Consider the following 15,923-nt stretch of genomic DNA (forward strand, 5'->3'; position numbering starts at 1 on the left):
CTTCAGAACTGTGTTTCTGACTGCCCCAAAGAGAGTTTCTTCTTTGTTTCTTGGAAACACACAGTGAACTTGTCCAAAGCAGAACTTGCCATCTTCTCCTTCAATTTGATCCTCCTGTATTTCCTATCTCAATGGCTGGTACCAACGTTGATCGTGTTGCTCAAACCGGAATGTTAGGCATAAGTCTTGACTCTTCTTCCTTCCCTTACCTACACTCTGCACCTTGCTCAGAAAATGCTGTCACTGTCTACCCTAAGTGTCTATTGGATCCGCTCATCTCTATCCACACCACCTTAAATGTTTTCCTGCATTATTTCTCATCTGGACCATTGCAATATCTGACTAACGTTTTTCCCAAACCACTTTTGACCCTCTTCAATCCATTCTCCACTTTATAACCAGATGGGTCTTTAAAAAACACAAAATTCCTTTCCTTAAGTGCCCTGAAATGGCATCTCCTTAACCTTAGGATAGAAGCCAATCTCTTTATCATGGTTTAGAGAGCCCTCCAGTATCTGGGCTCTGCCTTTCTTCCTAGTGCCTTTTCTAACTATCAGCCATTTGCACTTTCAACAGTTCTTCAAGGGCGCCATGTTTCTCTCTCCTCTAGGTCATTGCACAGCTGTTTCTCTTACTGGAAAACTTTGTTCACACTCCTAATCCCCAACCCTGCTCCTTCACCTGGTTAACTCCTACTATACTTCCCCATCTTAGCACTCATCAGACAACTTTTTAATTGTTCCTTTAATAGGATGCCTTTACCACCATGTAATAATCCATACAAAGACAAGAAAATTCATCATTTTGTTAATCCTTATATTCCCAGCACCTAGCCAAGAGCTTGTCCCACTTTAGGTTATCAATAATTATCCAACAAATTCATTCATGCTTCAGAGTAGCACACTTTCAAACCCATCAGACTTGGGCCATTATATTTTACAAATTCAGACATTGTCTATTTCTGCTTTTAACATATCAGCCTTTCAGAAAATAGTAATTTTTCAATGACTAGTCAAAATGCTGGAAGGTTTTGGGGACAAGACTCTAATAATTATTTTATGTATTTAATGAACATTTTTAAAAAGAGTATTCCCTGATTACTAGAGTCCATACCAAATCTGAATGATTGTAAACCTCTCTACATGGGAATTCAGACATAATGGAAGATCAGAGGTCACACGGAAAACTTATTTCAAGGATATATATACTCAGAATAATACAGTAATTCCTGAGGTATCCAAAATATATTCATGATCTAATCAAATGATGTGAACTTATTTAAAAAGAAAAAAACATTTTCCTGAAAATATATAGTCTAAGACTAGAGTGTTATATCTGAAAACTACCTAATCATTTGGAACATGAAGATTCAGTAAACCAGAGTGGTTTTCAAACTTAATGGTATGAAAGCACTTTCTTAAATAAGATAGCAATAACATAACTTAAAATAATATGCATTATGTATAGAAGCACATGGGCTTCAAGACCAAGTCAGCTTCTCTTATTTGTGTTATTTGCTAGTTACCTGTAGTGTTATGCTCACAGTCATCACAAACTCCTCCACCTCCTCTGTGGTGTTCAAATGGAAAGGGATCCACTGAGATGTTGTAGTGGCAGCTTCTGGAATGGCTGTTGCATTCACAGGGTTTACAATTGAAGGCGTGAACTTGATCACTTTGGCGAAAAGGCTTGTCATTATAAAGAGGCAGGCAGTGATCACACTAGAACAATAAAGTAATATCAGAATGATAAATATATAAAGTTGTGCTTTGTTTCTTCTTATTTATATATCCGGCACTTTCACTAGAAAGAAAGCTAATATCAAAGAGTTGAAAGTCAGCAACTATTGTATTTTTAAAAGTGTTTTATAAATCATAAATTAGCATATTACAGTCATGGTAGTGCAGAATTGTTAAAGTGACAATGCAAGCTGAAACCATTTAAAGTGATCTTAATAACCAATGGGGAAAATTATGATTGTTCCACCACCTGAAATTTTTTGTGAAAACATTAAAAGCTTGACTTCCAAGTCCTGGTTCCACAAGTAAAGAGCTTGGAATTGCCACTCCATCATACTAAAAAATAAAAAGTTGAACAGACTGAAAAATCAACAACTCTCCCTGGATCCCTAAGTGGGGGACACAGGGCAAACATCTGTCCCCAAGATTGGAGGGACAGGCAAATAAAGGGAGTCTCAGCTATAGGATCAAAGACTCACTAGCAAAAACTTCCATGGGAACCAATGCTGGGGTAGAAAATCTGAATTATAATTGATATATTGCTGGAAGTTCACCGTGAACAAGTCTGATAATTGAAAACTCCAGGGTAGTGTAGTTATAAGGGGCCCTCACCATTCTGTGAGATTTTCTTCCAGCAGCTTGACCAGGTTCTCACAGTAAATGAACTCAGGGGGAAATCCCCAGGTGCTTCTGGCAGAGGGAGAAGAAAGGAAGCATTTCGAAGTACATCAGAGCACTCTGTTCTTAACGATATCTGCCTCAGGATAAATTACTTAACCAGAGCCTAACGGACCTAGAGAAAGGAAATACTCAACTCCAGCCCCCTCTAGTCACTCTATGCCACCTAAAGGGGAGGTGGGCAGAGGGGACAAAGAGGCATACATGAAGTTCACAGTCCAGAGGCAAAGGCTTACTAAAAGACCGAAAACTAAAGGGAAATAGAAAATAGTAAAACTAACATTTAATAATCATAAGACTATAGAACACTTGTCCTCCCCTCACTCCTCACCAGCACATTGCTAAAAACCTATTTACAGCAGTTCCTCTCATCTGGCACATCATGTCTGGCTTTCAAGAAAAAAATTACAAGGCATACCAGAAGGCAAAAAACACAATTTGAACAAAAAAGCAAGCATCAGAACATGACAGAGATGTTGATGTTAGAATTATCAGGCAAGGAATTTAAAATCACAGCATGCAAGAAAAGATGGGCAATATAAGCAGAGTGAATGGAAATTCTACAAAAGAACCAAAAAGAAATACTAGAGATCAAAAACACTACCAGAAATGAAGAATGCCTCTGATGAGCTTAGTAGTAGATTGGATAAGGCTTGGGAAAGAATCTCTGAGCTAGACGATATATCAATAGAAACCTCAAAAACTGAAAAGCAAAAAGAATGAAGACTGAAAAATTAGAACACACAATCCAAGGACTGTGGAACAACTACAAAAGGTGCAACATACGTATAATGGGAAGGAAACGAGAGGGAGAATGGAATAGAAGAAATATTTGAAACAATAATAATTGAGAATTTCCCCAACTTAATGTCAGACACCAAACCACAGATCCAAGAAACTCAGAAAACACCAAGAAAGATAAATGCCAAAAAACAAACAAAAAACCCCACTATACCTAGGCCTATCATTTTCAAACTACAGAAGTTCAAAGATAAAGAAAAAATTCAGAAGGAGAAAACAAAGTTAAAATACACCTAACCTATATAGTAACAAAGAATTATATCTAACTTCTCCTCAGAAAACATGCAAGCAAGAAGAGAATTGTGTGAAGTACTTAAAGTATTGAGAGGAAAAAAACTACCAACCTAGAATTCTGTACTCTGCAAAATTATCTTACAAAAGTGAAGGAGAAATAAAGACTTGTCAGACAAACACAAGTTGTGAAAATGTGTCACCAGTAGACCCTACTTGCAAGAAATGTTAAAAGAAGTTTTCTAGAGAAAAGAAAAATAATATACATCAGAAACTTGGATCTACATAAAGGAAGAGTATCAAAGAAGGATAAGTGAAGATAAAACTGTAAAAACTTCCTATCAGTTACAAATGTAAAGGGAAATAGGAAAACTAACATTTAATAAACTGTAATTTAATATTAGAAACTTTGAGAATTATTTTCCTTGTAAAAAATCATTCAGTATCTTGAATAATGCTTGCTTTCTTATTCTGTAAATTTCCATATTGAGGAAGCATCTTTTCTAAGCCTTGAGAATTGTCATACTCCTTTCTAAGTATGGATCAGCCTGCTTCCATCATTTTCATGTTTTTGCTTTCGCTGATGTGCAATATCTCTGAGATTCCTTTAATGTAAAGTTTCTGTTGGCATCATTTCCTCTAGGACACCTTTACCTATTCATCACAACCAATGTCCTCATTTATGCTAAATTCACATTCATTAAGTTGCCCTGGCTGCATATATAAAGTATTCCAAATGGTGACAGTGATCAGCTATTTGTTCTCTAAAAAGAAATGTTTAATTGAAATTTCACTCCCAAAACATTCTTTCCTTCCACCTTTGTCGGCCAATTCTTCTTTTTTGAATATTCATATTTATAAAATGTCACATGGGTTTATCACTTAAAAAGAGGTTAGACCACTACAAGCTTCTCTGTGAATGAACTGATTAATGGATGTGCACTGACCAGTCACCAATAGAGTGAAAGAAGCTACATGATTGGTCACTGATCATGATGTGCAACAGTTATATATATAATCTGTAGACTGACAAGCCAGCAGCAAACTTTGTATTTTATGAAATTACTTACAGGTAATATACCATGATAACTAATATTTGAACCATGTTTTTAGAGGATTGGTGTTTAACTAAAACAGACTTGTTATGTACTGGATCAATTAAAGCTAGAAATTTTTTTTAATTAGTGCTTTTAGCATCCAATATACATACAATTTATGGACAAAGCAAAATTTATTCCATAGATTAAGGAACTATTCATGGGAACTGTGTTAAAATTTTAGCATAATTATGTACTTAATAAAAGTAATACTATCCTTTTCATAAAATAAATGAAGTAGAAAATAAAAATCACTGATAATTCAACTGCCAAATGATAAGCTACAATATTTTAATGATTTTTTTCAAAACTTATAAACGTGTATTTTTTCCCTTTTTCTCAAAATTAGGAATACACAAAAACACACATATACACACATATAACCCATACTATTACATAGTCTCTTATCATTAAATATCATGAATTTTATTGCATTACTTATCATATTATTCATAAAATAACTTAGTCAGTCTGCAACTACAGCAGAAACACTTTGCTGCTTCTAATTTTTTGTTTTTCTTGTGGATATTTCCTTAACAAAATTATAAGTGATAAAGTTGTATCATAAGAGTGTAAATATTTTAAAAGATTTTGTGAAATATGACCACTTTCTTCTAGAAAAATTAAACTAATTTATAATCCCACAAGTAGTATCTGAGAATGTCCATTTTCTTGTGTTCTGCTCAACTAAGTCTATGATTATCTCTTCACTATTTTGATTTTAGAAAAGTATCAATCACTGTTTCAGTATGTATGTTGGTGATTACTAGTAAGGTTTTATATTTTTCATCTAGTTTTGATAAAATATAATATTTTTGTGAGAAAATTGCTCATTTTTATTTTGCATATTCATTTTTTCTTATTGCTTTTAAATATCTTTTCATATATTGGGTACATTTTTCTTTGTCTGTCAAATAGTGAGGATTTAGTTCATAATTTTCAATATATACTTATATTTTATTTTCTTTTTCTACTTTACTTCTACATCATTGGCCAAAAATTTTAGCACCATAGTTAATCAGTATGCTATAGTGGTGACCGTGGATGTATCTGTATTATTTCTGACTTTAATGGAAATGTCTTTAATATTACAACTTTTAGGTAGATGATCTTTATCACTTAAAAGGAGAAATCTCTATTCCAAAATAAACAAGGTGATTTTATATAAAAACAAAATATTGTCAATTTTATTAAATGTTCTGAATCAACTGACCTGTTGAACTGAAAAATTATGTTATAGGTTAAGAGGTTAATTAAAATCTATGCTTGCATTCTTAGAATAAACTCAACATCATTAATGGTAAATAATGGTTAAAGTTATGTAGGATTTCTGCATTTATAGTCATAAATTCTATTGCTCCATGTTTTTATAGACATTAAAATAAATAAAGCCTTAAAACTTTAATAAGGAATAGATATGTATTTGTATTTATCAAGTTAATTTCAATGTCTGAATGAACAAATTTTCATTTTGTACACTAAAACCTATTATAGTTTGTCAAGTTACACTGCATTTAAATTATGATTGATTCTAGATAAGATTTGAAATAAATATGTATATAGCAATAAATATGTACATTCTTACCCTTCTTTTTTTTTTTGGCTGTAAAATACTTAATGTGACTTCTGACAGTACCCAACTTTTTCCATAGTCACATACATAAATTAGGAACCAGAAGAGTCAAACCATGTAAAATAAAGTATCAAAAAGTCTCCCCATATGTTCACAATAATAGTCCTTTGTTTTTTTTAATTTACATTTTTTAAAACTATTTTGATATTTTGGACAACAAATGTCATTCCCTTTTTCTATTTTCTGCAATAAATATCTACTATTTCAGAACAGTTTGACATATTTCATAATTATTATTGGAACAAACTCTAGTCAAAAGTATTTTTTCCAGTATTTATTTTGCCCTACTAGTTCATGGCTGAACAATTTATTCCCTTAATCTTTTTAAACGTAGAAAGAAAAAATATAAGAATTTAATTGTCCAATGTGCTGTTCTTTTACGGTATGCTGAAAAGGTTAGCATGAAAACGCATTGAGTCTTTCTACTTAGCTGAGGAGGAAAAGAAAAAAGACAGAGAAGAGAATGAGAATGTAATATTAAGTCAGTTTTCATGTCAGGTAAGGCTGCATTCTAATTATTGATAAAGTATGCACGCTTACATTTTGGCCTATTAAAAAAATCGGTATCATATTTGTCTTGGAATGAAGAAGATTGTTTTCCGCAAGATCATTTATAACCCTTTGGGCTGGACAGCTGTCCCTCTTCTCTTCTCTCCCTGCACTCTATTAATACCTTGACCCTGCTCCTATCACTTTGAACTCAAATGATTGGTTTGCTTACATGCATCTTTCAGGAAATGCAAGTTACTGATTTTTATACTCCTGTAGTCATCCTCACAGTAGGAGTTTAATAGACAATTGCTAAGCTGCTAACTGAAAACTCACTTCTAATGATACTTATTTCGAAACAAAGTCATTCTTGAAAAACTTTAGACAGGGGTACAATGGGAACAATTAATAAACAGTAATGTTTATGTAAAGTGTTCATAATTGCATGGTATTTGATGACTTGCAATAAACCACCTAAAAATATAAAATGAAACACATTTTGTAAAAGATATGTAGCATTCAGTAGGGTATTGTCAACTATGGGTCTTTGGCCAAAAAAAATTAAAAGTGGGGGAATTGACCTCTTTAAGTTTTCTCTCATCAGCAATAACCATTTGTAAATCAATTTATTTTGTATAGTCAAAGTTAGAAATTAGGCATAGGCTGAAGTCAGACATCTTAGTTCAATTACTGGTACTGCCACTAACTGTGAAAAGTAACATGAACTGCATACTTTCTATGTTCTGGGAACTATATTAAGCATTTAAAATGAATTATTACATTGAATCCTCTGGGCTTTGTATTATATGGTATCCCACATCTGATTTCTCTTCTTGATTTTGCTAGCCCTGTGTTTTTGTATAATTAATTCCATCTCTTTAAGGCTTATTTTTCTCATCTAACATGGGGGGTAATAATTCCTGCCTCTTAGAGATGTTGTAAAGTCCAAGTACTTAGCAGAGTGTCTGTCACATCATAAGCCCTCAGTAAACATTGTCTACTACTTTATTGTTAGATTAGCAATTGAGGATCAAAGAGGATAAGTAATGTGAAAACTACCATTGAACAGTAAGTCCCTGAGTCTACTTTAACTCTGAATCTCAGATTCCTCATCTCTAAAAGGAAGGCAATGTAACACAACACCTTGACTGTTACTGACTCAAAATAATCTGAGGATAAGTGGCAATATTTTAAAAATGATCTACAGCAGACAATAACACAACATTGTAAATCAACTATACTCCAATAAAAATTTTAAAAATAAATAAATAAAAAATGCTCAACACAAAGCCTGGCACATACTACGCTTTCAAAATCTGGAAGTTACAAGATGGAGGAGGAGGAATGAGAAGGACAAGCAGGGTAAAAATCCAACAGAGGTGTTGATCTCAAGTTCAAATGACACCAGCAGTACGTAAGACAGTCCCTATGTAATATATTGTCTACAACCATTGATAGGAGATTTTTGTGATCATAAATGTACTGGTCTGATTTAGACGATGTAGCCTACAGAGTGGACCAAGGAGCAATTTATGACCAAAATGCATTTCTGGTTTATCATCTGTAGCTACAACTACTGAGGAGGTCCCACCTACACTTCATTCCTAGTAGCCATCAGACATCACCAGAATATCATTTCTAGTAGCCCTAAGTGTGGATAAGAAGGATAGATGAATACTCACTCTGACCTAGCTTTGGAGAAGAAAAATGCGCTTATTACATTTTCTTCCCCAGGTCAATTAGCCATGCAATTAACCTCATTCCCAAAGGTTTAAAAACTCTATCCCACTGCAAAACCTTGGCCAAATGCAAAATTTTGCTTCAATGCCTGAAGTCTATTTTTTTTACTTCATTTAAAAGTATTCTTATTGACGTCTGTGCTCTCCCAATGATGGTGTTAATATTATTCAAGTTATGCTTTCTTGCATAACTTGGTGGAAGTGATGATATGCAACCTGTGGTCCTGTCACACTGATTACAGATGCAGTTTGTCTTCAACAAAGCAACCGTCGGCTGTTGGAGTTTGGGATGTTGCCTACATGAATTAGTGGAGTGAATCCAGCAAAAGCATTCCTTTGATATTCTTATGAACGTTTATGCTTTTAGACTGTGATCTAAAAAGATTCCTTTGAGATTTTATCCTTATTGTCAACTTAGAAGCCATTATCAAAAAGCCTTTTTGTAAATGATACTGAACTAAATACTTTATTGATATTCTAAAGATACAGTCCTTGCTCCTTTAATGTTTAAAAACAAAGAGGAATTTGCCACTAACCTAATGGGTTGGTCTGGGTCTGACCAAGTAGTTGTTAGGTGGTTAGCCTTCTTTTTATGGACAATAAAAAACCTACAGAAATATTGGTAAGATTTTAGCCTTTTCTAGAGAAAGCAAGCATAGCTATCATTTTTCAACTCTCAAATTTTTTTTGGAAAAAAAAAATTCTAACACTAGGGTGCAAGAGTTTGTAGAAAGGGCCAGTACGGACAATATTTCTAGGATGGGAGTTTGTCCACAGCTTTCAGGACAGCATACGTGTACATTCCACTGGACCCAACAATTCCACTGGGAATTCAGAAAAGTACATTTTTTTAAACTATTTGAGAAAGATTTTTTTATAATGTGGTCTTTATAATAGGAAAGAAAAGGATACAAGATAAATGTCCAAAAGTGAAGAAATGGCTGAAAAATATCATATATCTTCAAAGAAATATAATGCAACCATTCATAAGGACAAATGTAGATAAGTATTTATAATACAATTTGAACTTAAAAACCAAGTGAAAAGTAGTATGTAGAGTATAAGCCTATTTTCTAGATAAAGGTAGACTCATCTGTGAATATGAATACAGGGATAAAACTTCAAGAAGACAGAGATAGATGACACAGATTTCTTTAGTAGAATATCAATAATAAAATATCTGAAAGGATGTAAACTATTTGCCAAGGTTGTCTAGGGGCGGTAGGGTTACAGATGACTTGCTTTTTATAACATTTCTTTCCACAGTGTGCATTTATTACTAATGTATTAAAAATTGTGTTCAAATAAAATGCAACTGCATGGATGATTACAAGAAAATTATACATTATTTGCATCATTTGCATGTACCATTTTGCTAAGAAAATTAAAATGTTCTTATTTTAAATTACACACAGATCAATAAGATACTACAGAGGAAATAACTCTCTTTTTGAGTATAATGTAGGCTGAAAGAGTACATGAATTACCAGTAAACAGAATATGATTTTTAAATGATAGAAAATTTTCAGAATGATGAGATTAACATATAGAAGCAAGGATTTTGAGAAATGACAGCTTAAATTTCTGTTTTAAAGTTTGATTTAAAACATACACAACTATGGCACCTTGACACACATTTTGGCCTCTGATATTAAGGATGAAGCTGTGTTTTTATCATTTTATGTGGTTTACAAAGACAGATAACAGAGAAGGAATACTCTGTAGTCTATTTTTTGGTTACAACGTTTCATAAAATTGTTACATTTTTCATCTTATAATTCTGTTTCTCACAACTCCTTTACGATAATACAAAGAATATCGTGACAAAATGGAAGAAATAATAATAAGGGCATGACAAGTAAATGTTTGAATTCTCACAATTATTTCTATCTTTTCCGTTAATGACTTTTAAAGTTTCATTTAAAATCTAGAAATAGTTGTATATCTTATATTCTGGTTCTGAACCAAATGTTTTTCTACCTAACGTTCTCCCAATCTCCAGTTGATCATTTGTCACTTTTGATTATGTTTCAGTTTCTTCTGTACCAACTGGATTCCCCCTGATATGTCCCTGGTTGTTCAAATTATAAGGTTAGACACTGGTTATATCAGGGTGAGGACCTTTATCAACTGATTCATTTCATTGCTTTCATTCTGATAGCATCTTAAAGGCTACTAATCAACTCCCCTAAGTTGCAGCCAAATACTTTGACATGTTCAGGTAGACAAATCACAGAATAATCATTGAATATACAAGACACTGATGACATTTATTTCACTACGTTATGTATTAATATTACACAATGACATTTCTCTCTTCTGGACCATTAAACTGGAATAGTGTTCTTTTGTTACTATTACAGACTAGCAAAGACAGTCTTTCAAAGATCATCCACAGGTCCAAAAGCACTTTTATCAACGCTACTCCCATCAGTCTCAATTTTGATCTACTATTGCCAATATTTCAAATCTGATCCAAATTTACAGAAAAAGTACAAACATACAAATAGTCCCATTTTCAAAAATGTAACTATAGCAGCAACACATTTCTTCAGTCACTTATCCAGCAATCTTAAATGCTCATTATGTGTCTTTGAAGGAAGGAAGAAGAAAATGTCCTCTTAGCCAAAAATACATAAGGGCCATGGGAAGATGGGAGGTGGATGGGGTCGTCCCACAAGTTACTAACAGAAGAGTTCAACAGACTCAACCGTCCAACAGGCTCAATGCCCTTTGAAAGCTCAAGTTCATAATGATGACCATGAGTCATCAAAAACAACTTGTCTTTAACAGTCACAGGTTAAGAAAACGAGGAAGTGAACAATTTGTTTTTGAATGATTTCAAAAAACAGATTAAAACTTCTTTTAATGTTCATTTTAAAAGATCACATCTGGAAAATTTACAAAGAGTAGTTAATTCCGCAATTCTGGTAAATAAATGAAATAATCCTTTTTTTAAAGTCTAGTGCATACCATACAGGCTAAAATTTTAGAGGTGCAAAGAAGAACTATGGGTACTGACTTATCTCCTTAAGCATGCATAGAGAAAATAGCATTTTGTCTATACTTTTAAAATCACTGCAATTATCATAGAATATTATAATAGTACTTTACTTCTCCGTTGTCCTCGTTAGATTCTGAGCTTCCTTAAGCAGGAACCAGATTTTATTGATCTAATGAATCCCAGCATAATGGCTGGAACTTTGTAACGGCTCAATAAATGCTTACTGGGTGAGGGAATGAACAAATGAATGTATGAATGAGTGAATAAATCAATGAACGGTTGATGCAATGAAAGCTCATTTCTATCAGTGAATTCATTTCTTTCATTCCTGGCTCTAGCAAAAAAACAGAAGTGAGACAAAATTATTTCCCTCTCTACCCTCAATAGTAAAATGCCCACAGATGTCTTTATCTAGGCAATGCTTCCCATGTACTAAGAATAGCTAAGGCTTACGGTGTCAGGCCTAAGTGCTTCATATATATTTGATGACTAAATCTCTCCAACAACCTATGAAGTAGTAGCTGCTATTACCTCCATTTTACAACTGAGAAAACTGAGGAATAGGAAAGAAATTGAATAAATTTCTAAAATCATCCAGTAGAATGTCAACTAGTATAAACTAGAATGTAAAAATTTCTAAGGGCAGAAAAGTTTGTTGGTTTTTATTCACTACTATATTTCCAGGGCCTAGAGGAAGCCCTAACACATAGGAGGTATTCAATTTAGATACACAAATGATAGATACATATGTACATACATACATAGGTAGATAGATAGCCCTTGCTCCTAATCACCATGCTAGACTGTCTCCAGGGATAGAAAATGACCTCTGAGGGAGGGAGGTGTTGAGTGGATTCACTATGGCTAGACGTCCATTCTTACCTCCTTCTGTTCAGTGTCTAAACTGGATGGCAGAGCCCAGGAAACCCAAACTAGGAGTCACCCCACTCCTGGCTGGAAAATTCAGAGGTATGTAGGCAGCCCCTGCCTCTATGGGAAGGGAAACAAGGCAATCTGTTTCAAAGTGAGAGATTATAAACTGCTCACTTTTTAGTCAGTATAGTACTACTTACTGAGCTAAAAGAGGTTATTTGTTACACTATTCCCAAATGGCCTAAATGAATTAGAGATCTTTGGAAGGTCTGTAAATTGCTCCTTTCTCCTCGGTAGAAGTCAGACCAGTATGTTGGAAATTTTGTCTTAAATCTCTAATAATAATAATTGTCCTCAGGCCCTATTCAAGCTTCCTCTTTCCTTCGAATGTAGTGGTAGTTGTAATTCAAATGATGCCATTTCGTGTAATTTCTTTTGTCTACTAGATAATCATCTTTATAAACATAAAAACTTCAGTGTACTCATGTAACTATTTTTTCCAATAGAAGTTTCTCTAGGTATCTCTAACGTTCCAATCATAAAGGTATTGTTACACAAACTTGTTAATTTATCATCATGATAGATTGGGTGGGGTGGGTGTGGAAGCATAGATAAAACTTCCAGCTCTGGAGACAATCTAGACAGAAAATGGCTGAATGCTTTGCACACAATAAGTGATCAATATATGTTTGATAAATGCATGAATGTATGGAGGAATGACCTAATAGATTGCTTACATTTATAACATGCTGCAGGATGGTACCTTAGTACGTGCAGTATTTAATTAAATAGTAACATAAAAGGTTTAAAGGTAAATGCAATACTTTACCTGCAGAATTTTACCTGCGGATTACTATGTAATCTTAATTAGCAAATTTAAAACAATTACCATGCTTCACCATTGAAAAGACAGAAATGTTCATGTATTTAGCCTTCAATGATATATTCCTTTCTCAGTAATTATCTTTCCCCTAGTTAGAAATTCTCATATAATTAAAGTGCCCACAGAAAAATTGTACTTACCTGCTTTGTAGGCGCTAAAATTAATAGCATCAATTAAATAACTACTAATACTATTCGACAGTACTGATCAGACATTGGTGGCAATACAATGATTGTGAATACTTAATATACAAAGCCTGTCTGGCAATTCAACTATTAATATGTGGTGGCTACTTTTAGAAACTTTCTAATTCATGCAATGCATTGTCTGTACCTCTACAGGCACTGTGCAATGATTAGAAAATCATCCAATAAAACAAATTTTAATAATGTGTGAAACAAAATCTACACTTGCAAAAGTAGACTGTAGGCAGAATTATTCAGACAACTGATTCAGTTCTACACATCGTCTCTGTATAAATATAACTGATAGCCTATGGACTTTTAAGCACAGGGTTTTTTACCATGTGATTTGTGAATACAGACCATCTAACTACGGCTAGTCCTTGAATGAAGCAGAAGCACCTGGATGATGGGCTCCAGAGTTTTATTCATTAATTTTGAATACTGATGGTGTTTGATATTTGATTTTTCCCTTGAGCTTTCTGTTCTTTTTTTCCCCCCTTTCTTTTTATTGTGTGACATGTTCAGTGCACTAAAAAGACACATGTGAAGATACAACATGTTCCCCCAAGAGTCCAGAAGGAGGACTTTAAGATTTGCTCAAGTTTGTGGGTAGTGGCCAAGCCAAAGCAATTCTACTGTGTAATATAATAATTTAACCCTGTTTGTAGGCCAGAAAATATGGCCTGAGTAAAGAACACATTTGTATAGTATAAACTGCATATTTTGAAAAGCAACTTAATGAAAAAGAAATGGATTATATTAAAAATGTTCTTTACATGCAACTGTTTCAAATAATATACATAATACAAAATATGGATTCATATATTAAGAAGCATGATCCATTATCTCTGTCGTTTAGTTTAATGAGTAGACATAAAAATACATTTGAGTTACTATTTGGATACAAAGCCAACTTACATTCCAAATTTTATCTAGTGCTAGACATGAGTACTACATTAGTAAATTAAAAATCCTTTTATTAGTATAGTGGCATTTAATTTTTCCTTTTAAGATTTAAAATGTCAACAATATTTGTTGACAATTGTCAGCCTGAATCACTTGTTTGTATTAAAGTCATCTCCATTTGTTATAGTAATTAGTGTCTTCCAGGGAATCTTTTTTGAATTTCATAAATGAAAGTCCGTCAGTATTTTCAAATACTTGCACCTATAATCAAGATTTTATGGTTGTACTCTAGCATAAGGCTCTACATATAGAAGGCATTTCATAAATATTTGTTAAATGAAGAGAGCAAATGATGAAGCTTCACTTTAGAACAAAAGGGTACACAGTAATCATTAATTTTGTAATGGTTATTCCATGCTGAAGAGAGTAGCATCACCTCCACTGTCTTTACCGATAGGATGAATACTTAACGTAGATAATATGTTCCTAATAGATTAATAAATCAAATTATTATATTTTAGGAAAATTATGTTGAGATATTTAAGACATGCAAAATTTATAAAAACAGCAAATAATTGTGTTCCTTATTCACCACCTGATGAAAATAAAATAAAATGCCGTATACATTCCACCCTACCAATAACATCTGAAATTAGTAATATTCATTCACAAGTATTTCTTGATACTTATACTTTATATTTTTGTATTACTTGTAACATAGTATTGTTCTACATGGTTTTAATTTTACATAAATGGTATACTGTATGTATTATTCTAAAACAAGCTTTTTGCACTCCATTGTTTGAGAAGTCTAATGTTGACACAATACCTATATTCATTCATATCCACTGCTGTATTTCATTTAAATATTTGCAAATTGTTTTTCCACAGTGGTGGCACCTTCCCATCAGTGGCGTATCAGTGCTCAGTACGTAATTCACATCTTTGTCAGCATCTGAAATTTTCAGATTTTTTCATCTTTACCAACCTCATGGGTATAAACCGTTATCTCATAGTTTTGGTTACTTTATCAATAACCAGTAAAGGTTCAGATGTTTTCATATGTAGACTGACCATTTAAGTTGCCACTTCTGGCCTCTTCTGTGAATTACCCATTCGTTATTTTGGTGAGTTTTTCAATTAGTTTGTATGATTTAAAAGTTCCCTTTGCTATATGCATTGTGTTGCCAATATCATCTGCTAGTCTGTAGTTTTTCTTTCTTTTCTTAAAAAGGCAGCTTTTGATGATTAGAAGTTTCTAATTTTAACATAGCCACGTTTACCAATTTCTTCCTTTGTTTGTGCTCCATGTGCCCAAAAGTCCAAGGGAAAAATGTTATTTATCTTCATAATAAGACATTATTGCGAAGGGCAAGACCCTGCCACTATCTTCCCCAAATTTATTTCCACCGTTTTCACTCCTCTAATCATCTTTATGTTAGAATAAGTTTGTCAAGTCACAGAAAAAAAATCTGTTGTAATATTTTGATTAGAATTAAACTGAATTTATATTATGATTGGGGAGAATTGACATCTGTTATATTAAATCTTCCTCTACATGAGCATGGTGTGGTTCTCCAATAATTTAGGTCTTTTAAATATTTTTCAATAACGTTTCCACCATACACATCATTTGGTAGGTTTTGCTTTGGATATTCCTATTCG

The 15,923-nt window shown here is 33.3% G+C and overlaps 1 protein-coding gene across 2 annotated transcripts in view; it reads right to left on the reverse strand.

Moving 5' to 3' along the window:
* USH2A (usherin) overlaps positions 1–15,923 on the reverse strand; it is a 774,017-nt gene that overhangs the window by 650,980 nt on the left and 107,114 nt on the right. For both annotated transcript variants that reach the window (XM_027122185.1, XM_027122186.1), the window contains one exon: positions 1,526–1,721. In XM_027122185.1, the coding sequence (XP_026977986.1) occupies positions 1,526–1,721 (196 nt within the window). The remainder of the gene's footprint in view (positions 1–1,525; positions 1,722–15,923) is intronic.

Source organism: Aethalodelphis obliquidens, unplaced genomic scaffold (genome assembly GCF_003676395.1).
Source record: "Aethalodelphis obliquidens isolate GAN/ISIS:26980383/991018 unplaced genomic scaffold, ASM367639v1 scaffold24, whole genome shotgun sequence".
Taxonomy (NCBI): Eukaryota; Metazoa; Chordata; class Mammalia; order Artiodactyla; family Delphinidae; genus Aethalodelphis; species Aethalodelphis obliquidens.